The 21,704-nt window shown below is 49.0% G+C and overlaps 1 protein-coding gene and 1 long non-coding RNA gene across 15 annotated transcripts in view; both read right to left on the reverse strand.

Annotated features, from left to right (window-relative positions):
- The window catches only part of hdac7a (histone deacetylase 7a), a 54,700-nt gene that overhangs the window by 17,006 nt on the left and 15,990 nt on the right, over positions 1-21,704 (reverse strand). For 3 of the 12 annotated variants that reach the window (XM_041241581.1, XM_041241570.1, XM_041241571.1), the window contains exons 2-10: positions 19,995-20,063; positions 4,416-4,621; positions 3,826-3,913; positions 2,065-2,182; positions 1,808-1,911; positions 1,522-1,644; positions 1,245-1,354; positions 958-1,053; positions 677-854 (exon numbers count right to left, since the gene is read on the reverse strand). In XM_041241581.1, coding sequence (XP_041097515.1) covers positions 677-854; positions 958-1,053; positions 1,245-1,354; positions 1,522-1,644; positions 1,808-1,911; positions 2,065-2,182; positions 3,826-3,913; positions 4,416-4,621; positions 19,995-20,063 — 1,092 coding nt within the window. Of the gene's footprint in view, positions 1-676; positions 855-957; positions 1,054-1,244; positions 1,355-1,521; positions 1,645-1,807; positions 1,912-2,064; positions 2,183-3,825; positions 3,914-4,415; positions 4,622-7,944; positions 9,697-17,421; positions 17,616-19,994; positions 20,064-20,507; positions 21,408-21,704 lie in introns of those variants that run through there. The other 9 variants (XM_041241576.1, XM_041241577.1, XM_041241572.1 and 6 more) reach the window with 7 other exon arrangements.
- On the reverse strand, positions 17,799-19,985 carry LOC121308881. 3 transcript variants are annotated; one of them, XR_005948579.1, is made up of 4 exons: positions 19,439-19,985; positions 18,901-18,996; positions 18,604-18,753; positions 17,799-18,170 (listed from the first exon to the last, which is right to left on the reverse strand). It is a non-coding gene; the product is annotated as an uncharacterized LOC121308881 (long non-coding RNA). The 3 variants fall into 3 exon arrangements; XR_005948580.1 differs by having other exon boundaries at positions 18,604-18,849; XR_005948581.1 differs by lacking the exon at positions 17,799-18,170 and adding an exon at positions 18,493-18,524 and having other exon boundaries at positions 18,604-18,849.

The following is a 21,704-nucleotide window of genomic DNA, read 5'->3' on the forward strand; positions in this document are numbered from 1 at the left end:
GGAACAGAGAGAGAGAGAGAGAGAGAGACTGGTGAGTACTGCAACTCTCTTGCAGTGTCTGCTGGGAAACGAGCCGGAGCTGCCCAAGGCAAGCCCACGTGTGCTGACAGGCACACGGACTTTGGGTACAGGCTGTTTTGTGCGAAAAAAACACAGTTACTCCCCCTGAAGTTTAAAGTACAGGACATGCGGGCTGAGATGCTGATCAGTGTTCCCATCCCAAACTGCCCTGCCAGATCTATCAAGACCATATTAAAAGCACTGGGAATGGATTTGTTATTATTTGAACAGATCAGTGTGTTTGATTCCCGATGCAAACAGGAGGGGGCAGTGCTGTCCCACTTCCCGGTCTTGCTTCTCACATCTGGCTCCTATCAGTGCGAGGGCTGGCGGCAGAGCTGGGTGTTCCTGTTTTTGTTTCATCTCGTTCAATTCAGTCCGAGGCGAGCCCAGCAGCAAGGAGGTGAGGAGGCTTCTCCAGAAATCAACGCTGGCTGTTTCTGTAACAGTGCTGTTCCGGAAGTTTGCACTGGCGTTATTGGTACAAGCGGCAGTGTGAGTGAGAGAGAGAGAGAGAGAGAGAGAGAGCGAGCACACTGTGTGTTTTGAAAGGAGTTTGTGTCTGACAGCAGTGTGTGTGAAGTGGTGAGCAGAACTGTCTCTGTGTCCCTCTCACCTGACAGCAGTGGCGTGTGCACCAGGCCGCTGGGCTCCAGGATGACCATGGGAGCCCCATTCTCGTCCAGCCCCACAGGGAGGTACACGTGAGGGGCAGCCTCGGCCAGGACCGGTCCGCTCAGGACAGAGAACCGGCCCGGCTTCAGAGAGCCCAGACCTGAGGGCTCAGAGTCGCACTGCAAAAGAAACAAGGAGAGCGGATCAGAGTGGAACCAGAACCAGGGGAGAGAGAGAGAGAGAGAGAGAGAGAGAGAGAGGGACCGGGGAGGGGGGCCTCACCTTGGCATTGGCTGGCAGCCCCAGGGTGATGGTGGGCAGGGCAGAGGGGTTTGTGAGGGCAAAGTGAGGCAGGCTGCTGTCCTGGAACAAGATACGCTGAGAGACAGAGAGAACCAGTTACCACTCTCTTCAGTTAATTCACTCTGGGCCCCCAGTGAGGGGTCAGCACAGGTATGACCCCATGCAAACAGTAAACCTTATTCCACATTGCATGGGCCACTAGGGTGCAACTTTTATTTTGATCGCCTGTAACATTTTTGTGCTGCGGGACTGGGGGCGCCTCGTACCTCGTGTGGGACCCCCGTGCTGAGGGGGAGGGTCCCGTTCTCTGTGGGAATGCTGTCGTTCGGGGAGCTACATCCTGACACTGGAGTGCTGCTGCTGCTAGGAGACGAATCTGAAGAGGGGGGGGGGGGGGAAACAGAGACAATAAAACAGAACTGAGACTGCTTTGGGATAATCCCGAGTACTTGAATGTTTCTTTGGTTTGTGGAGAATGGGAGGTACCGGTTGTGTCTGGGGTGGGGAGGGGAGGGGTGATAAAGAGGGAGAGGGGGTACGTACCCATGGTGTCGGGGGCTCTCTGTTTCAGGGTCGCCGGGGCGCTCTCCTTGCGTGTCAGGGGACTCTTCCTCGCCCCCAGGTGCTTCTTCAGTTTGTTCTTCACCTTCAGGTTGGGCTCCGACGCTGAAACGGGACGATGCTGTCAGGCTAGGGCGTGCGTCCAGACGCCAGGGATCGAAATCAAACACAGCACAGCCTTTTCTCACTTTTTAAACTAATGGAAATGCGATACTGTATTGGGGTTTGTAGAAGTGGAGTGTAGGGGGGAGGGGGAGGGGAGGTTTACCTGTCCGTCGCAGAGGGAGGTCCTCTGCAGGCTCGGTGCTCTGGTGGGCAGGGGGGGGCACCATCAACGAGGGAGGGGGGACCTCTGGGTCCGGAGCCAGAGCCCTGGAGAGAGGAGGCGGTTAGTGAGAGCTCTCCTTCAGTCTGGGGAACACGTACAGGAATCAACATGCTAGCGTGTAATATTGATTTCTATGGAAGCCGAGCGTTATTCCATTGCTCAAGGGACACTGTGTGCGTGTGCGACGATCGTCCCACCTGTACGCCACGGGGGTGCTGCTCAGGGGGTTGGAGTTGGTACGCTCCAGGGCGGCCTGCTGCTTCTTGCGAATCACTTCCTGCAGCTTCTGTTTGACCACGGAACTGGCCACGGCACCTGCCAATCAACAGACAGACCGACACATTTAGACAGGAGTTTGTACTGGGCGAGCGGTCCTGGGTTCACAGGAACACACAGAAACCAAACATTAAAACCCAGCTGCACAGCGAGTCCACCCTGCGACTCAAAGCAGCCTCGGAGAGGATCTGCTCCAGTTGGAACTTCTGTTGAAGCTCGTTCCAGTCGTCTGCTGCTGCAAAACGGACGACCAAAACAACGTCTTGCGCTCCTCCATGCTGAAGGGCCCCCGTGGTGGTCCTGACAGCTGCCAGGCCAGTCCGGAACCTCTCCCCCGTGCTCTGAGCAGTTGGAGGGTCTCCTGGCGCTCAGGAGTGGAAAAGGAAGTGAACTTGACAAACTCCCGCACATCTGGCATTGCAAAGGGGAGGCATGACTCAAACCCCCTGAAGAAAACTAGGAGGGCTTGAACAGAAACGAGCCGAGGGGCAGCGCAGGGCTACACAGCTAATCCTGCTCACTGTGACTCATTCAGATGGCAAGGAGTGTTTCGGTGGCGGCTTGATGAGTCGCCTCCTTTTAAAAAGGTCCAGTTCAATACTGACTCTTGATGTTTGCCTGGCGCGCTGATCTCACTTCCTTGCACATGCAAGATTTGTTTTTTTGTCAACGTTTTGGTTATAAAACACAAGCCTGTATTTGAACCACCCTGAAATAAAACTAATAAAACGCCAGCTTTTTTTTTTTTTTGTTTTTGTTTTTATAGAGGCTTGTGGCTCTCACTCAGCCCTGATATAACTACTTTTGCAATGAGATTTATTTTTGGTGGAAAGCAGAAGCTGTGGCTCCCTGATCAAGGAAGAACACACACTGCTGCTTGAATCAGCAGCGCCTCATTTCCTTACTGTTCCTTTTGAACCCGGATTCGCTGGCTCGGGGGGGGGGGGTGGTTCTGCCTCCAGCAGGATCGGGCTGAACCAGAACAGACAGAACACTCAAGCTGGAGGGAAAAATCAGCAACAACTAAACAGAGCCCCTCTCTCTCTCTGTTTAAATACAGGCCGACTGCACCTGGGAATCCCTTCAACACCGGCTGTTTCTTCTCAAATAACAGGTTTGGGTTTTGGCGCGCACAGAGAAGCAGCGTGATGAGAAGCAGCATGAAGTCACTAGACGGGGGTGAGGCGCGCGCCACGGGACCCATCGAGGTGGGCAGCGCACCCCTTTCATTTTTTTCTTTTTTTATTCTGGTTTAACCTTCACCTCCCTGTTAATCTGCCCCCGGCTGGAGAAACGCAGAACCCAGACGCGGGCTTCTGCAATGGTTACTCTGCAGCAAGCAGGTCTCCGCTGCAATGTGTTGGGTTACTCCCTACGCCTCTCTGTTTAAAACTAAACCACCGGGAGCTAGAGCTGAGATCTCCTGCAAGAACGCCATTCACTGCGCATAATTCCACCATGTTGAGGTTTTACTATCTATGATCCTAATACATAGGTATGTTTTGTTTCAAAGTTTTTATAGGGCAACTTCTCGAACTCCATTTGAGTTCACACAAACAGTTTATAAAAAAAAAAAAAGTCTACATTATTTAAATATCTACGAACAGATTTTACGGTAAAACTTGTCAGTGAGGAGTGAAGTGCTCGGATCATCCCCGGCTGCAGGGGGCGCTGTGTCTTACTCTGTTTGTTCTTCTCCTTGTGCCACAGCTGCTGCAGTTCCTTTTGCTGCTCGTGCTCCTGTTCCAGGCGTCGCTGCTCCATGTTAAACTGCACGAGAGGGGAGAGGAGGGAGTCAGAAACGGAATCTCCTGCAGTCGGCTTCCTTGCAGCAGTAAGTGGTTATAAATCTACCTGGCTGTTAATACCAGGCTATCTGAAGGAGGCAGAAGCCAAAACTTCAGAGCTAAAGCCAGGGTCAGGGTTAGTTTAATTTTCTTCTGCACTCTTTTCTAGTGATTTGAGTATCCTTTTGGATCTGGATTTCTCTTCAGATGTACATACAGCTGATCTTGAATTCTCTGTATATCTATCTATCTCCTTGACTCCCTGCTTGTATAATTGAATAAGTTTCCTATCTATGTGTCTACTTTATAATGCATGCATGCATGTTTTTTTTTGTTTTTTTTTTCAAAATTATGGCAGGGTGACTTCTAACTCCATTGAGTTCCCTCAAACAGTTTTTAAAAAATTTCTAAAAATGAAAATAATGAAAATAATAAAGGTTGTGATTGACTGGGATAGAGAGATAGACATCTCCACACACACCCACCCTGATGTGCTGCTGCAGCTGCTGCTGGGAGATCTGTGTGCAGGGCGGTGGGCCAGGGTAGGTGCCGATGAGGAGGGGGTGGTGGTGGGGAGGGACAGGAGTCAGCATGGTTCTGTCCGAGTCGGGCCTGACCAGCCGCTGCCCCACTCTCAGGTCCATGGGTGCAGCCTGAGGGACTGCCAGGGAAGCAGGGGGGCTTGAATCCGCTGGAAAACAAACACGGGTCACTTCTGCTGCTGGAATTATTATTATTATTAAGCGGACAATTTTATCCAAACAGAGACTGCTCAACTGCTTCCACTAGGACCTCACTTGTTTTACGTCTAGTCTGAAGGACAGAGCACAAGGAGGTTCAGTGTCTTGCTCGGGGTCACACACACAGGGAGTCAGTGGCTGGGATTGAACCTGGAACCTCCTGGTAACAAAGCCCCTTTCTCCAACCACTGCACCCCCTTACTCCCCCCCCTCCTCCTTCACTTCTCCTGCTTTCTCTTTCCTAGGTTAACAAGATGCAAACTTTCTTTAGCAGAGCTGACTGGCGCTGGTCCGAGAATGAGAGACGATATGAGGAGAGAGAAAGATGTCAAAGCCCAGCAGTCAGACTCTCTTAAACCGCAAGCCTTCTTTCACAGCTAAAAGAAAAAAGAAACAGCTGCTAAATTTAGACTTGTGCGTGTTTGTTTGTTTTGTTTTAAGCAAGGTTCCGGTCGAGGAGAAAAGGAAATCGGAATTACCGCATGCGAATGCATCGAGGGGTGGTGAATTAAAGGGAACGCTGCCAGACTCCAACAGAGCTGGACTCTTCAATCGAAACAGGAACCTTTTGGGGAATTTTGATAACGGTAGAATTAAAAATAATTTTAATGGAAGGGGCTGTGTTCCCTCCATTCACGCCTATCGATGACACATCCCACACCGCTCCCAAATGAACTCGCATCACCCCGGCTTCGTCACAAACCAGCTGCTTCTCAAAGCCAGAAAGCAGGCTCATGCTGTCTAGCTGTACTCTCAACCTTAAGCAAACAGGAAACGCTCCAGACTGTATATAATGAGGAGTATTCTGATTTTTCTTTTTTTCCTTTCATTTTTCATTTTTTCATTTTTTGTATTTCTCAGCTTCAATATTGAGAGCCAGGTCAGTGCCGCGGTGTGGCGAGAGACGCAGTGACAACACCCAGAGCTGAGCAACGTCTGCCCAGCAGCTCGTTACCAAGGCAACCGCACCACTGTGTTGTGCTGGGAGAAACTGGGAACAAATGACCCTGCCTGGTCAGGCTCTCAAAACACCTCACTACTGCTTTCCTGCCAACACACATAACCCCCCCACCTCACATCCAGCTGAAATGGTATGGCTGTGTGTCTTTTGTTCTCATGTGAATTACACCACTTCCTGCTGGGGGGGGTTATCAAAATCGTTCACCAGTGACAGAAGTCAGAGCCAGAGGTTAGTGCGGCTGCATTCCACAGGGGTTGCTCTAGGAGATAGCTTGTACAATGGAACGGCTTTGTGTGCAAACCAGCAGCACATGCAGATTTAAATACCTTTTCAGAGATGTAAGACAATGCCAGCAAGGCTGTTACATTCTTGTAATTGTCTTTCACCCCCCCTCCCCTCCTCCCCTCGCATCTAGGCACGCAGGCATGCATTGCACCCACCCACACTCCCAGTACATTCCACCCATACACTGGTTTTACTGGTCCAGTAAGCATTGCCAGTAAGAGCTCCTGCTCAGCCAACATCCTGACCACAAAATACTTCTCGTTTCTGAGCTCTATATATAGACTGCACTGGGCTGTGCTTTCATATCACTGCGACACACACATACCTACAATCACACTGTGCCATTTCCTGTTGATCTGTTTTTAGAAAACGGGTGTGTGTGTTTTTTTTTGTTGTTTATCAATGGTTTTGGCAGGGCAAGTTCTCATCCTCGCAAAAACTCTTTGAAACATTTCTTAGAGTATAAACTCTGACTGAAAGGCGGTTTTATTAAGAATGCGTTTTGTGCTGCTATACTGGCAGCGGGGGAATCTGCTGCTTTTTAAAATGCCAGTAATAAATCCTACTGGGATTAACATCTGCTTTAAAAAATAACAGTGCCTGGCTGAAACTGAAAGCGAGGCAGTCCTCCCCACGCTGGCACATCCTGTGTAAGACTGAAATAGCAAATCCAGCCAGGCACGGACCCTGACCTAGCCCCCCCACTTCAGATGCAATGCTCCGATCAGTGTGTCCTCCAGGGCGGGGCTCTGAAACAGCCAGGGCTGCATTATCCTGCTATTGCAATAAGAGCGACGCTGTTGACCTGAGCGGAGTCTGCAGCAGCTCAAGCCTATACCGCGACGGTGAGCCGAGACACACAGTATCTAGCGAAGGGATTCCTGGCTGCGGAGCGGTCCTGTAATTTCCTCTGTATAATTACCGCATTGGGGAATTCTCTTCTGTCGGGCTAAGAAAAGCAAAACAGATGGCCAGCGCTGAGAAACGGTTTGGAAAAACTTGGTGATTTACACACGCCTTGCACTTAGAATAACTATAGACTCCCAAATTCCATACTGTAATGCAGGGACCTGCGGCCCAGTGTATTAATCCCACTTCACTTATGAATATATCAGAAATACATATTTTAGCTTGAGTTGCTTTTTCAAATTTTCCGCATAACAATCAGCACGCTGTTTTAATTCGTACAGGAGAGGCTACTTGCTTCTTGTCTTCCTCTCCTTTTCTCAAATGCACATCGATATCCATCTGTGCCGATGCATACTGCAGCTAAGGGTTCAACTCCAATTATTATCAAAATGTTTTCTTCTTGGCAAACTTTCAGGCTGAGAAACAGCAGCTTGGTGACAGTAAGTAGAATTGATGACAATGCTCCCTTCTCACTGTGCGGGTCTGTCCACACAATGTAGGTCACGCACATGCTGCATCGTTTCCTTTGTACTTCTCTGTGCTGTACAAAAAGCCCCTGTTGTGACATCACCATTTACCTAAACCACTACAATTACCCAAACTGACTATTAGTACTTTCCACCAAAAAAAAAGCAGCTACAGGTGCGGTTTGTAGACAGATGCAAGATGGAGCGAGCCCAGTCCCTGAGCCTACAGCACCATGCAACTCAACACAGAGCTAAAAAACCAGGAACATCACGCGCTGTGATGGAGCAGCATTCCAACAGATCTATTTAAAGATCTGAACCAATAGTGTTTAGTTTCTTTCTTTTTTGAAGTATGCAAACGGCTCTGCACCTGTGTTGACTCCGGCTCGGGTGTCTTTTTCAGTGTAACAGTAAACGCGCTATTCAATTTGAAGCTTTGTGTTATTCAGCATTGCCAAAACCGCCCCCTCCTGCCCCCCAAACAAAAACTAAACTCGACACCCCTGAGAAACACACAGGCGCTTAGCAGCGATGCCTAAAAAATTTCTGACGACACCCAGGAGACACAGACAGGCTATTATTTGCACTGCTACACAGAGAGCTGCAGGTGACCCCCCCTTCCCCCCCAATAGAACTGAATTCTGAAACTCACAAACGTTCCACATTCTCAACATGCCAGGTTATCGTTCCACACTTCTACACAGCTCCCATACGCTTCCATGGACCGTGTTCCCAGGGGCCTAGCGACTCTGTCAAAGAAGAGAACAGCACTGTGTTTACAAGCGCCCGACCCCCCCCCTGTTTTTTTTTTTGTTTTTGTTTTTCATTAAGCAGGCTCGAGGCCAAAGTATATCAAGTGCACTGATCTTGAGAACTCTGTCTGGGTCCCCCCCCCCCCCCCCCCCCCCAGTGCACTCCAAACTGTTGGGAGTTGGAGACAGGATTCTATCCTCACCCTGCCCAGGCTAATTTAATTTACATTTTAATAAAAATAAAGAAAGCAAGTTTTTTTTTTTTTTTTTTTTTTGCTTGCGCGGTGGAGACGGAAGACGGCGTGCTTTTAATTATCCCCGGACTGAACAGGATGCTGGCTGTCTTTGCTTCCAATGAAAAGCAGGGCAGGGTACCAGAGTGATGCACTGCAGAGAGAGAGAGAGAGAGAGAACACTGACCTGCCCTGAACTGCTGGACAGGCCAGGGACTGTCTGACAAGAGTCGAGAGAAACTGCATTGTCCAGACACAAAGGGCAGAAAAACATTGTTCGGACACGACCTGATAATGCTAGCAAACCACAGCGTTGCCAGCAATGGGTGCGTTCAGTACCCGAGAGGCTCACAGTGAGAATTTTTCCTCTCTCCCTCTGATCGCTGAAATCCACTCTGCAGCTCCGAGCTGCTCAGGGGGAGCAGAACTGAGCGTGCCGTGAAGTGGGTTCTTTCACTGAGCGGCTCCCTAACTCAACACACCCACTCTCAGCACAACAGGCTATCACTGTCACCTACTGCTCGGCCAGTCTAACGTTACAGTTGAACCCGGTGTCACGGGGAAGCTGATCCGATCTCCCTGCCTCATTTCCCTACGCGCTGGTTTCTGGATGGAGGGATTTTCAGAGCAGGCTCTCCTGCTCTTGTGGGGAAGCAGCTCAGCATTTTGCAAAGTGTATGGAAATCCAGCGAGCCCCGGGTGTCTATGAAAATTAATAGCATTTCCAGGATCGGAGTGGACTTCAAAAACACATTTTTTCAAACAAATTCTGATGCTGGGAGCTCTTGAGACCAGGCAGAGAGAGACAGAGAGACACACCATTAAAAAAAAAAAAAAAATCTACTGTTTAAATTTAAAAATAATAAAAATAAATTAATGATTTGATTCTCTACGTCTATTTTACGAGGTTTTTTTTTTTTTTTTTTTTTTTTTTTTTTTTTTTTTTACACAGGACACCACGTCATGCGTAACTATTAAAAATGATTTTTGTGCTAAAATTAAAGTCAAGAATGCAAAAGGCCTCCTGCTTTGCAGAGTTAAACCAATCTCTGCATAGCCACTGTGACCTCTTGCCTAGTACCAGCGATTTTTCTCATTCGCAATTCAAGCAGGAATGCTCCCTGTTAACATGCAGGGGGGGCTGGTGATGCACCAAGTGAAACACAAAAGGCTAATTAAACTCCCTCCCTGGGGGTGGTCTTCTTGGTCTCTGTATATCTCTTGGCATCCAGTCTCTTATCTTCTGGTCCAGCGATGGTCCACTCTGCCATTTCAGTGCTTTTTCTCTCTTCTAATAACATCGCTTGCTTTTGTTTGCACTCTTATCCATGCCTTCCTTTTCCTGTCTCTTCTTGTTCTTCCCAGCATGCACTTTGCCCTACTTCATTGAGTTTTTTTGTATATATATATATATATATATATATATATATATATATTCTATATGATATATATATAATATTATATATATAGCTGTACGCTGCCTCCCTACACAACTTTCCCACTTAATTAAACAAGCAGTGTGAAACAATGAATTACTCTCCCTTGTTTTGTTTTTTTAAATCCTTCATTTTGGTTACAGACTGCTGCGTCCTATTTTGAGGACAGTCAAGTATTAGTTTAGAGGCGCTGTTATTCACAGCAGTGAAATTTCACGCCGGTTATGAAGCTCAACACAGAGAAAATGGAGCCTTATCGCCACGGCGGGCAAGAAAACACCAAGACTTATTTTTAGTCTTTACAAGCTGCCTGCTTTAAATTGAAGTGTCATAAAAGCACCTGAAAGGGTTTGCAGAATTAACAGCTGCACTTCGACCCAACTTCTGCGGTTCACAAAGTTTTAAAGTTACTGCAACAATATAGTTTAGAAAGAAAACGTCAAACAGGTAGGTGATGCCAATTAAAAATACTCCAAAAGAGAATTCTAAAAACCTAGCCAGTCCTCAAAGGAGGACTCTGGCGCTTAATGGGTTAAGTGCGTTTAGCGGCTGCAGGCAGTCACCTGAGCTTCCAATTGAACTAAACAGCTGCTACTCCCTGCAGCAGGAGCGGGCTCTGACTGCTACATCAAAGATCTGTATTATCTTCGGGGAAGCAGAACAAAACTGTCATCCTAGGAGTAAGAAAAAAAGAATTTAAAATCCTATTTAAAATGTGTGTTTACATGCTAGACGACGCCTCACGTGGCAAGGGCCTGGGAGCCACTTCATTCTGTGCTACATATTGTATCCCTGCGCAGCGTTGCAGTGCAGTCCAGCAATATCCCAATTGCGTGCCGAGGGACAGCAGCTGTCCTGCGTCCCAAGATGAAATGCCGACTCCGCGATGGGTCATTCCTATTTATTGATTTATTTTTTAAATTTGGCTCTGAAACGGGATCCATTGCAACGCACCAGCGATAGGAATCAAGTTTGTTTTGTTGCATGTTTTCCAAGGGCAAGCTGCAGGACAGAGGCTAGGTATTGTTCTGGGATACAGGAGTTGGATCAAGTTTCTTTTACAATGGACCCTGATAGGAGTTCAGGTTTCACTTCATTGTTGATCAGTAATCCTTTCCAAGCAACAACAAAACAAAAATCTAAACCTCAAACCCACTGCCTTCCACACTGCAGCCCAGAACTCTAACCCCTGAGCTCCTCAAACCCACTGCCTTCCACACTGCAGCCCAGCGCTTTCTTTATCTAACCACTGAGCTCCTCAAACCCACTGCCTTCCACACTGCAGCCCAGCGCTTTCTTTATCTAACCACTGAGCTCCTCAAACCCACTGCCTTCCACACTGCAGCCCAGCGCTTTCTTTATCTAACCACTGAGCTCCTCAAACCCACTGCCTTCCACACTGCAGCCCAGCGCTTTCTTTATCTAACCACTGAGCTCCTCAAACCCACTGCCTTCCACACTGCAGCCCAGAACTCTAACCCCTGAGCTCCTCAAACCCACTGCCTTCCATGCTGCAGTCCCTCCAGGCTGGACCTAATGCTAGAGGCTGTTGTGGTTCAGGGTTAAGTTGAAGACAGAAGGAAATCAGAGCTGGTCTTGGCACTTGGCTGAGCTAGATCACCACCTCCCCACTCCAGCGCTGTTCAGAAGTGTGGGATTGTGGTCACCACAGCAGCTCTAAATGGAGATCCTGTGTTGCTTAAAACCTGTGTCGCAACAGAGAAACACGTGGAGTCCAACTGCATCTGCCAGGGGGGGGGGGAACTGCAGCTCCTCCGAGAAACACGACCGCAGCACAGGGGCTGAAACAAGACTGCAGCCGCAAAATTAAATCAGCGAGATACAAGAGCCCAGGGACCGGGGTTCGGGAAGCCCTGGAGCCCTGGAGCCCTGAGGAGCATTGCCTGGGACAGCCCTGGTCTGCGAGACACTGTGAAAGAGATCGGAGCTCCGCGGGGTCTGCAGCCATCTTCTTCACAGAAGTGCCTCATTTATTTGAACAGCAGCTTCAGCTGCTTCAGGGGACACAGGCATGCGATTGATGACAACAGAAAGAGGTGTTTTCTTTTGTTTTTATACCAGTGTAGTAAAACCACATCCACGCTCGGCTATCTCCCTTACAAAACTGCCCTGGGACAACAATCTAACAAGGTAGCAACTGCCCTGCAGCTACTGGAGAACAGTGCACACCCAACTCACCCCCCCACGCCACCACTGAAACACCGTGCCTGCAGAGCAGAAGAGCGGACTGCCCCAGGATCTCCAATGCAGACAGAGGCACTGCTCCTATACTTTAAAAGCAGCGGCAGGCTGCCACTAGTGGAACGGCAACAGGGTGGCTTCACAGCGTTACACTGATATATCTGGACACACAGCGAGTTCAGGCGCTAGGGTTACTGGTTTGCCTCCCTATCATGCTGCTGTGTGGCAGCAAGTGATTGTGCCGGGGCAGGCGACCCAGCGGGTCTGTCTGAAGCGCTGGGCAGGGTCGTGTGTTCCCTACCTGCCGTTCGCCGCACGCTTGGCTTTTGTTTTTGATTTTCACAGCGCTGCTTCCCCTTTCACTTCTGCACAGCAGCAATGCCTTTTTTTAGATTCAAAGTTGCTCAAAATTGTCACGTCTAAATCTAGTGTCCTGACTTCCTCCTCGGTCAGAAAATCCACCAGCGAGAGCCAGAAAGAAACCAGCCCCGCTCCGCCTTACATGTGAGGGGGAAAGAACAACCGAAAAAAAAGAAGAGTGATATAATGTAGGTCCTCCTCACATTGACAAGGCAGCTTATACTAGTTAAGATTTTAAAAAGAGAAAGTCTTTACTGAAAAGATGAAATCGCAACGATGAACGACAAACTGTAACATCCTGTAAAAAAAAAATAATAATAATAAAAAATAGAAGTTACTAAAACACACAGATTACGTGCCAACTCCACCTACAGGAAGTGTCTGTCTTTATACCCCAACTTCCCTTGTCTACCGCCGTTGCCTCGGCAACGGCACGGCTCCACACTTATCTGCTTTGCTGTGGCGTTCACGGACAAGGCCTCCCCCTCTCACTACAGCGAGTTTCAAAAGAAATCAGACCTGCCTTTCCACGAACTCCCCCAAACTATCTCTAAAATTATTTAATTGAACAAAATGACTACTTACATTGAAAATAACACTGCGAAACTAGTCACAATTCAATTGTTCCACGTCTTTCAAAATTGATGGTTTAGGGTTAACGACGAAACCTGGTCTAGAAGACTGCACTGCCTCTTAAACCGAGCAGTAATGATGTTTATTTGGCAGACGCCTTTATCCAAAGTGCTTTACACGTGTGAAGGTGCAAAAAACTTTTTAAATACAGTGTAGTTTACAGTGAGTGCAAACACTACTAGAATACCACACGAGATAAGAAGTAACAATTTAGGATCGAGGCAATTTGTATCAACAATGACATAATAGCAGTGCAAAGGACAGTGCATCAGCAGAGGGTCCAGCAAACTCTACAGAGCAACGAGAAACAAATGTGAGAATCTCTTCAGAGCAGCTGAGGGCTGAGCTGGAAAACAAACACATCAGATCCTCCCAGTTTTATTTCCTTTAGGTAAGTCTCCTCCTGTGACACGTCTGTGTTAATTACACCCCGCGTGCACACACAGGTATACAGTCATCGGCACACCTGACAGCTTATTCCTGGAAGGGGAAAGTTCAACATTCCTCAATTTTTATTTCTCTGGTTTTTTTTGCAGTTGTCCTAGTGGCTGTGGGATACAGCTTGTGTTAAGAGTGGCTGTTTTACTATCCCCAGAGCTTCTTCACTCGTCTCTGTCACCAGCTGCAGGTGGAGGAAGCAGCCCAGCGAAATTTGACCCTGCCAGGTCTGCCAAAAACAAACGCAGCCAAATTTACCAGAGCAGAGAGGTGTGCGCTCTGTGGGAGCCAGCGAAGCTCACAGAGCCGGTCGAACAGGATTATCAAAGCTGGGTGACTTCAAATTAATGAAAATGAACTGCACAAGGTTACAATTATTCAGCTCGAGTCGTTAGCTGTGTCTGTAGACCCGAGCAGTTTGTGTGTGCAGTCGCTTGTGTGCAGACTGTGTGACCTGCTCCTACCATGTGCTGCCCCTCTGGTCTCCTCTCCTCTCAAAAGGGCCTGTCCTGTTAAAATTGTTAAGTTGATGGCAAAGTGGAAGACTGAACTGGAGCCTCTGAAGGGGGCTGCCATAAATCAATGGGGGGGGGGGGGGGGGGGTCGTGAGGGGCAGGATGGAATTCACTGCAGCCAGAGAGCGCGGGAAGGCAGGAATCGTGTGTGCATGGAGAGGAGGGGAGGGAGAACCGAAACATCACCAAACACAGACGCGCACACGCAGGGCTGTATCTACTTCTCTATTCAGTTCACTAAATCGCAGATTAAAAGGAATAGTTGTTTTCAGATCCGGCCCCACCGCTCTGCTCCTTCCAGCCCAGGAGCGATCTCTATTTATAGGATTAATACAAACAAATAAAGAAGATATGACAGCCTGAAATCCAGGCGCTTGGCTGTGTGTTCAGAGATCTGGAATGACACCAGCGAGTTGCCTGGGAGCCGTCAGTGCAAATCCCTGCCAGGAATGAGGCAGCCCCTGCAACGCTCTGCCACACCGACAACTCCCAAAAACAGGCTCCCGCAATGCAGGACCCACAGGACGGAAGGGAGAGAACACTTTGAAACCCTCTGTGAGTCTGTCTGGCACCATGGGTCACAGAGAGCTTTTCAGCAATACTGGCTTGGCAGGACAGGTGTCCAGATGTCCGATCAGCTCCGAGCTCGGCAGGAAGGAGTGACCCCTGTGACCTGCGCTCCAGACAGGTCACCCTCCACTTAGGGGGGGTCAAAGGGAGCAGTTTTGTCCTGTTGGGACGCACACAAATACTCTAAACCCCATTTAGAGAAAAGCGCAGGAGAAACAGCCACTGTACGCATGAGCCTCTCGGACCATTCCCAGCACAGCGTTTCTGATCAGCAGCTGAATTCGGCAGCTTGATTTATTTACTGAAGAAAATGTTTTTGCTGTTTATATGTTAGGTATGGAAGTTATAACATATAATCAGTTTGCGCATGGAAACTTTTCAAACAAAATCCAATATCTCTACGTGCCTCGATAACAATCAGCATTTCTGAGTTTGTGCGAAAACAAAACAGTTCAACAGTTCATTTGTCAAAACCTCAAACTGTGACTCCTGTTCTTAGTGCAGACATAGCTGTTCTCTTTGCGGGCACCATTACCGTACCCCCCCCCCGATTGCGCGCTGTTCATTCGAACCGATGACTCACGCTCACCGTTACAAAGGCACGATGTCAACACGGGAGTTTCTGTAGATATGAAGGGGTTACAGCGTGTCTTTCTGTTTAGGTCTTGAAAGCTGGAAATTACTCAGAGACTGTTTCCCTTGGCAGCAGGTTACACTGACAGCGAGTTGACCACACGCCCTGCATTTCATTTGTCTGTTGCTGTTTCTGGGTCATGCAAATTGCATTATAGTTATCCATGCATGGGCTGTCACTGAACACGGAGCAATCCCTCATACTGACAATGCACAAACTAGACTCCTACTGCAGAGCGGTTTCACCCATTCCAGGTTTTACTAAGAGCTTGATATGTGTGTAAAGGCATCAAGGTCAGGTGGACCTTATTAAACTCCTAGTAAAACCAGGAATGGCTCAGACTGCAGGGATGGAATTGATTCCCATTGCATAGCAAAGTGTAACGAAGCACAGTACAGCACAGGCAAGCATTGGAAAGAATGACAGTGCTTGTCTGTGGTATGATAAGATACTAATAGAGGGGGCAAGCCAGGATAAAACTGTGGCACTGCACGGCAGAACTGCAAAGAAATACACTGGTGAACTTTTTAAAGGGGATGCAAATTAGGAGAGTCTGTGCTGGGAAACTCCAGAAAGCGTCAAGCAGAAACATCAAAACACAACAGGATGTGCTTGAGAGAGAGAGGGCACTCCCCTGCCTTGCACATGAATACCATGTGAGCGTACACTGTCAACACGGATCACTGCTGCACTGTACTGCATGCAACATACATGATCAAACACTCGTGTGAGGCAGGGCAGCCTGGACACGCAGCGCTCCGCAGCTTAGAATACACAGACACTGTATCCCTCTCCTCTGTCTTTATAAAAAAACAAAAAAACAACGAGCAATGACAGTAATCAACTGTCGTCCTCACTGCGAGCTGTCAATCAATCAATCAATCAATCAAAACCTTCCTTTATCCAGACAAGTTGCATCACGTTCTCACTTGCAAATGCCGACCTGGCGAGAGAGCTCGCGGGGAAGCCTGGAACGGCTCAGGATTGCCCTGCAAAGGGAGTCTCATTCGCATCACCCCCACAGCTGCTCCGGCACTTCAGAGGATTCTAACGTTTCTGGGAGGGGGCGCCGATTCAAAACCTCCCTCCGCCGGCCCCACACACCGGCGGCTTCTGCACAATGAGTTCCTCCGTACGCCCCCACACTTCCAGAGCATTCACCCCGCCAACGCAACCTGCTCAGGCTGGGAAACGCCGCTGTACTTACAGCACGCTGTTTTCCGCAGCGTGCATTTGCACAAGACGCAGCTCTTGCCAACAGCTTTGAGAGTGAAGCTGTCATTGAGGTCTTCATTCTGGCAGCTAAATGGCAAACGATGCATGACAGAACCTGCAGAGCTAAGGGAGGCTTCGCAGCGACGCAGCGCACGCACGCACGCACGCACACACACACGCACGCACACGCACACACACACGCACACAGACACACACACTGCAGCTTGCTCCACGCTGTAGTTACGCTGGAGGCTTCAACTGAATGCTTCTCCTTGGACTTCAGTTTAGTGTTTCTTTACCCACACATCCAATCAACAGTGCAGGCTGCTATACTGTGGATGAATTCCTGTACAACATTACCCTGTAGCAGACACTGATACACAGGAGGCAAACTCTTTAGACAAGCTTATGAAAGTGTAATAAAAACAGCCAAAATACCACGGGAAACAAAAATGGAACATCTTCAAAACCTGCAAATCCTATGTATCTTCATTATGCACCGAAATACACCTGCTGTAATCCTCAAATTCTCCCTCCCTCGCTCCTCAGCTCCAGTAGGAGCAGTGTAGTTACCTCTCCCTCATGCTGCTGTGTTTGAGGTTTCGCTGTGAGCACACAGCTCGGCACCGTCAGTCAGCTGACTGCGAGGAACAGGAAAACAGCTCCCAAAAACAGCATGCCTATTGTTACCCCCAAAACCTTTCCTGGTTCCATGTTTTGGAATTCCCCCTCCCCCCTCCTGTGTGTTCCAGAAACACAGCTTTGGTTTCAGTGCGAGTGACTCACAGTGTCTCATTCCAGAGAGCTGCATTGTGTTTGGAGGTTGGGGGGGGTGCATTTCCTCTTCTGATTCAAGTGGCTTTAAGTCATGTAAATATTCCACTTCATATACGAGTGGTCTGTTTACACAGAGAAGCACAAGCACACACGCACACAGAGACCCCCCCGCCCCCCCCACACACATACATCTCACACATAGGACACACACATACACACACACACACACAGACCCACTCACACACAGACATCATTCACTCACACACTCCACTATTATCAAGTCAGCCCTGCCTCTTACAAAACTCATTGTTCTCAAACTTTGAGGCCAAAATTAAAGTCAAACACGATGAAACGAAACACTTACCGAAAAACATGAGAAGTACTACAGAAGAAAAAATAATAGCAGCTTAATGATACAGAAGAAAGTTCTGGCATGGGAAGAGGCGAAGCCTCCCAAGCCACTGGCACTTCACTGGCACCGGGATTACGCTATCTGATTACACTGCGCCCGGAGAAACGCAACAATGCAGCCTGTGTGCCTCTCTGCTCTCAATCAGACACGGCTTCACTCACAAGTAACACTGCAGCCCTCGAGCTTTCCACTCCCTCCCTGGCCCCGATCAGCTTCATTATCACCCCCCCCCCGGCCCCCCCCCGATCAGCTTCATTATCACCGCCCCCCCCCCCCGATCATTGTCACGTGAACCTTTTAAAATAGAAATACATTTCTCTAGAGCGGGGGTACAGCACAGCTGAGCAGCCCTGGATATTACTACTGCAATTATTATTATTATTATTATTATTATTTATTATTATTATTATTATTATTACTAGTATTACGTGGAATGGGTCTCAAGTCTGAGCCAGTTTCTGGACCCTCATTGTTAATGAATGGTGACACGGCTCTCTGCCCGAAACCGGACCCCCAGCAAAGACACCCGATCTGGGGCTCTCAGATCCAGGGACTGGGTCCTCTGTCACTGCGGGACCCAGCCATCCATGCAAACGCATCGGCTTACAGGCTGTATGTCCCTGTGAACCAAAGGGGGGCAGTCTCCAACTGCAGGGTCAGGAGAACTCCTTTCAAAACACGCTGGCACCCACCCTGAGCCCCTGCAGAACACGCTGGCACCCAACCTGAGCCCTGAGAACACGCTGGCACCCAACCTGAGCCCCTGCAGAACACGCTGGCACCCAACCTGAGCCCTGAGAACACGCTGGCACCCAGAACACGCTGGCACCCAACCTGAGCCCTGAGAACACGCTGGCACCCAACCTGAGCCCTGAGAACACGCTGGCACCCAACCTGAGCCCTGAGAACACGCTGGCACCCAACCTGAGCCCCTGCAGAACACGCTGGCACCCAACCTGAGCCCTGAGAACACGCTGGCACCCAACCTGAGCCCTGAGAACACGCTGGCACCCAACCTGAGCCCCTGAGAACACGCTGGCACCCAACCTGAGCCCCTGAGAACACGCTGGCACCCAACCTGAGCCCTGAGAACACGCTGGCACCCAAACTGAGCCCTGAGCCCTGGCACCCAACCTGCAGAACACGCTGGCACCCAACCTGAGCCCCTGCAGAACACGCTGGCACCCAACCTGAGCCCCTGCAGAACACGCTGGCACCCAACCTGAGCCCCTGCAGAACACGCTGGCACCCAACCTGAGCCCTGAGAACACGCTGGCACCCAACCTGAGCCCCTGCAGAACACGCTGGCACCCAACCTGAGCCCCTGCAGAACACGCTGGCACCCAACCTGAGCCCCTGCAGAACACGCTGGCACCCAACCTGAGCCCTGAGAACACGCTGGCACCCAACCTGAACACGCTGGCACCCAACCTGAGCCCCTGCAGAACACGCTGGCACCCAACCTGAGCCCCTGCAGAACACGCTGGCACCCAACCTGAGCCCCTGCAGAACACGCTGGCACCCAACCTGAGCTGGCACCCAACCTGAGCCCCTGCAGAACACGCTGGCACCCAACCTGAGCCCCTGCAGAACACGCTGGCACCCAAACTGAGCCCTGAGAACACGCTGGCACCCAAACTGAGCCCCTGAGAACACGCTGGCACCCAAACTGAGCCCTGAGAACATGCTGGCACCCAAACTGAGCCCTGAGAACACACTGGCACCCAAACTGAGCCCTGAGAACACGCTGGGATCCACCCTGACCCCTGAGCCCTGGCACCCAAACTGAGCCCCTGAGAACACGCTGGCACCCAACCTGAGCCCCTGAGAACACGCTGGCACCCAACCTGAGCCCTGAGAACACGCTGGCACCCAACCTGAGCCCTGAGAACACGCTGGCATCCACCCTGACCCCCTGCAGAACACGCTGGCACCCAACCTGAGCCATGAGAACATGCTGGCACCCAACCTGAGCCCTGAGAACACGCTGGCACCCAACCTGACCCCCTGAAGAACTAAGCTGGCAGCGCAGGGGTGGAAACAAGACAGCTTCACCCACTGCCCAGGCTTCAATACGAGTTTGAGAACACCACAGCGTGTGGGTAATGAGCTCCTGCAAAAGCAGGAATGGATTGAACTGCTCTGCAATGGGAGTCTCGTTTCCACCACTATGAGGAACTCTCACAAGTTCTTACTCAGACCTTCCAAATCGCTAACAATTACTCCAGTCTCCAGATAACTGGGAAAGGCACACATATATATACACACACACACACTTTTTAATCACTCTGTATACATTTCAACACAATTTAGTAAGCACATTTTTTAAAGCTACCCTTAACGGAACTGCCTTAGACAAGGACGTGGGTGTCACGTTAATTAACGCATGCATTAACACCAGGGGGGGTCTGAACGAGCGGCAGAACCCCCTCTTGCGTGCTTCTGTGACGCGGCAGTCGCTGTGTTGGGAGATCCTAGCGACACTGGAATTCGTTTTTAATTAATGAAGTGGAACTCTGTCCTACCTGTTGTCGCCGTGGAAGCGAGTCGGTCCGGTTCGGCTTCTAGAATCTGTCCGCTTGCCGTAATTCCATCTGCGAAGAAAGTCGAATCCGACTCGTAAACGGTATTCAACATCTGGCGCGGTACTGGCGCGGGTTATGTGGTGTGAACTCGGAGCAATGCGGGGCTCACACACACACACACTTTACACAGAACACAATCTCTATACATAGGCTACATACAATCAGCATTGCGTCTGGATAGATTATTTATTATCCAAGCCACCAGCATCACACTCGTGGGTTAATCTTACACTAAACGCACTGACAGCAAGACGATCACCTGCCCTTCAAAATGAAACAGGCCAGCGCTCAACTTTTTAAAAAGTAAAACATGCGAAAATCAAAAGAGAAACGAGACGCGGAGCAGGTGCGCTTAAACTAATTAAATAAAACTATTCCTGTGTGTTTTTAAATTATATATATAAAAAAAAAAAAAAAAAAAATGCATGTAAAAAATGTTTTTAAAAAACAGACCTGTGTCGACAAAGCAATGTTCATTGAGATGGCGATGCACCAAAGGGGTTTGCAGCCGGCTACGCAAACGCTCGCTTCTGGATACTGGTATTTACACTCCCGTCTCCCAGTATAAAAAAAAGCTCTTTTCACACTTGAAACTCAAAGCGAAATAACTTTGCTCGGAACAAACCCCCCCTCCAGATCCCTGGACTAATAAGGCTGCCCGGTTACTCGTGTTGCTGCTGCGATTGTCCTTCTCTATCGGTTGATATTAAACAGATGATCGCGATTTAACCTCCAAGCACAGGCAGCGGCGCTCTGGGGAGGAAGCGACTTTGTGTTTCTCGTCAGCGACGGATTGCTGCATCACAGTGAAGGGAAAGCAGCACACGACAGAACAAAAAAAAAAAAAAGAGGTCTATCCTGCGCGACTTCTCCCCAAGCTGCGGTTGCAATTATAAAAAATAAAAAAAATCATTTGAAAATCATTTTTTTTTCAATTCACAGCGCGCAAGGAAAATACAGCCTTCGTTTGCAGGAAGAAAAAAATAACTTTGCAAAGCAGCTTTTGTGTTCCTTTTTTTTTTTTTTTTTTTTTTTTAAGAACGACACATTTTAAAACATGCAAAAAAGTTTTGTTTTCTGTTTCCGGATGCTATATTTCCTCCCCCCCCTGTTTTGTTTTGTTTAGCTTGGATGGTTCAACTGTGCGCAGTTACTCCTCGGCTTCTCTCTAATCTAAACTAAACTCCTTTCTCAAACAACCCAGCAACGCAAGAACCCGGTTAATAATAGCGAGAGAGAGAGAGGTATAGGAACTGGGTGCGCTAGAGCTAGACCGGCCCCGCTGAGAGACCAAAAATAGCCAACTGGGCGGAGCTCGCCAAAAATAGCCCTGACGTCACACGGCTCCTTTCAAACTGCAGATCTGCATTGTTTCCAAAGGGGGGGACCCGATTGGTGAGTTTCGCAGCCAATCAGACACTCGATATGATTTTTCCCTTGCTTGCGAATTTGGCTTTGGCTGGTGAAAAAGTTGAAAGTTTATATATATATATATATATATATATATATATATATATATATATATATATATATATATATATATATATAAAAGCAATGACATATTTTCCAATTTTAAACAAAACCAGCATTCTCCATTGGCAATAGCATGCGAACATCTTGGATTTCTTGAATTACGTTATTTTTTAAAAC

Source organism: Polyodon spathula, unplaced genomic scaffold (genome assembly GCF_017654505.1).
Source record: "Polyodon spathula isolate WHYD16114869_AA unplaced genomic scaffold, ASM1765450v1 scaffolds_796, whole genome shotgun sequence".
NCBI lineage: Eukaryota > Metazoa > Chordata > Actinopteri > Acipenseriformes > Polyodontidae > Polyodon > Polyodon spathula.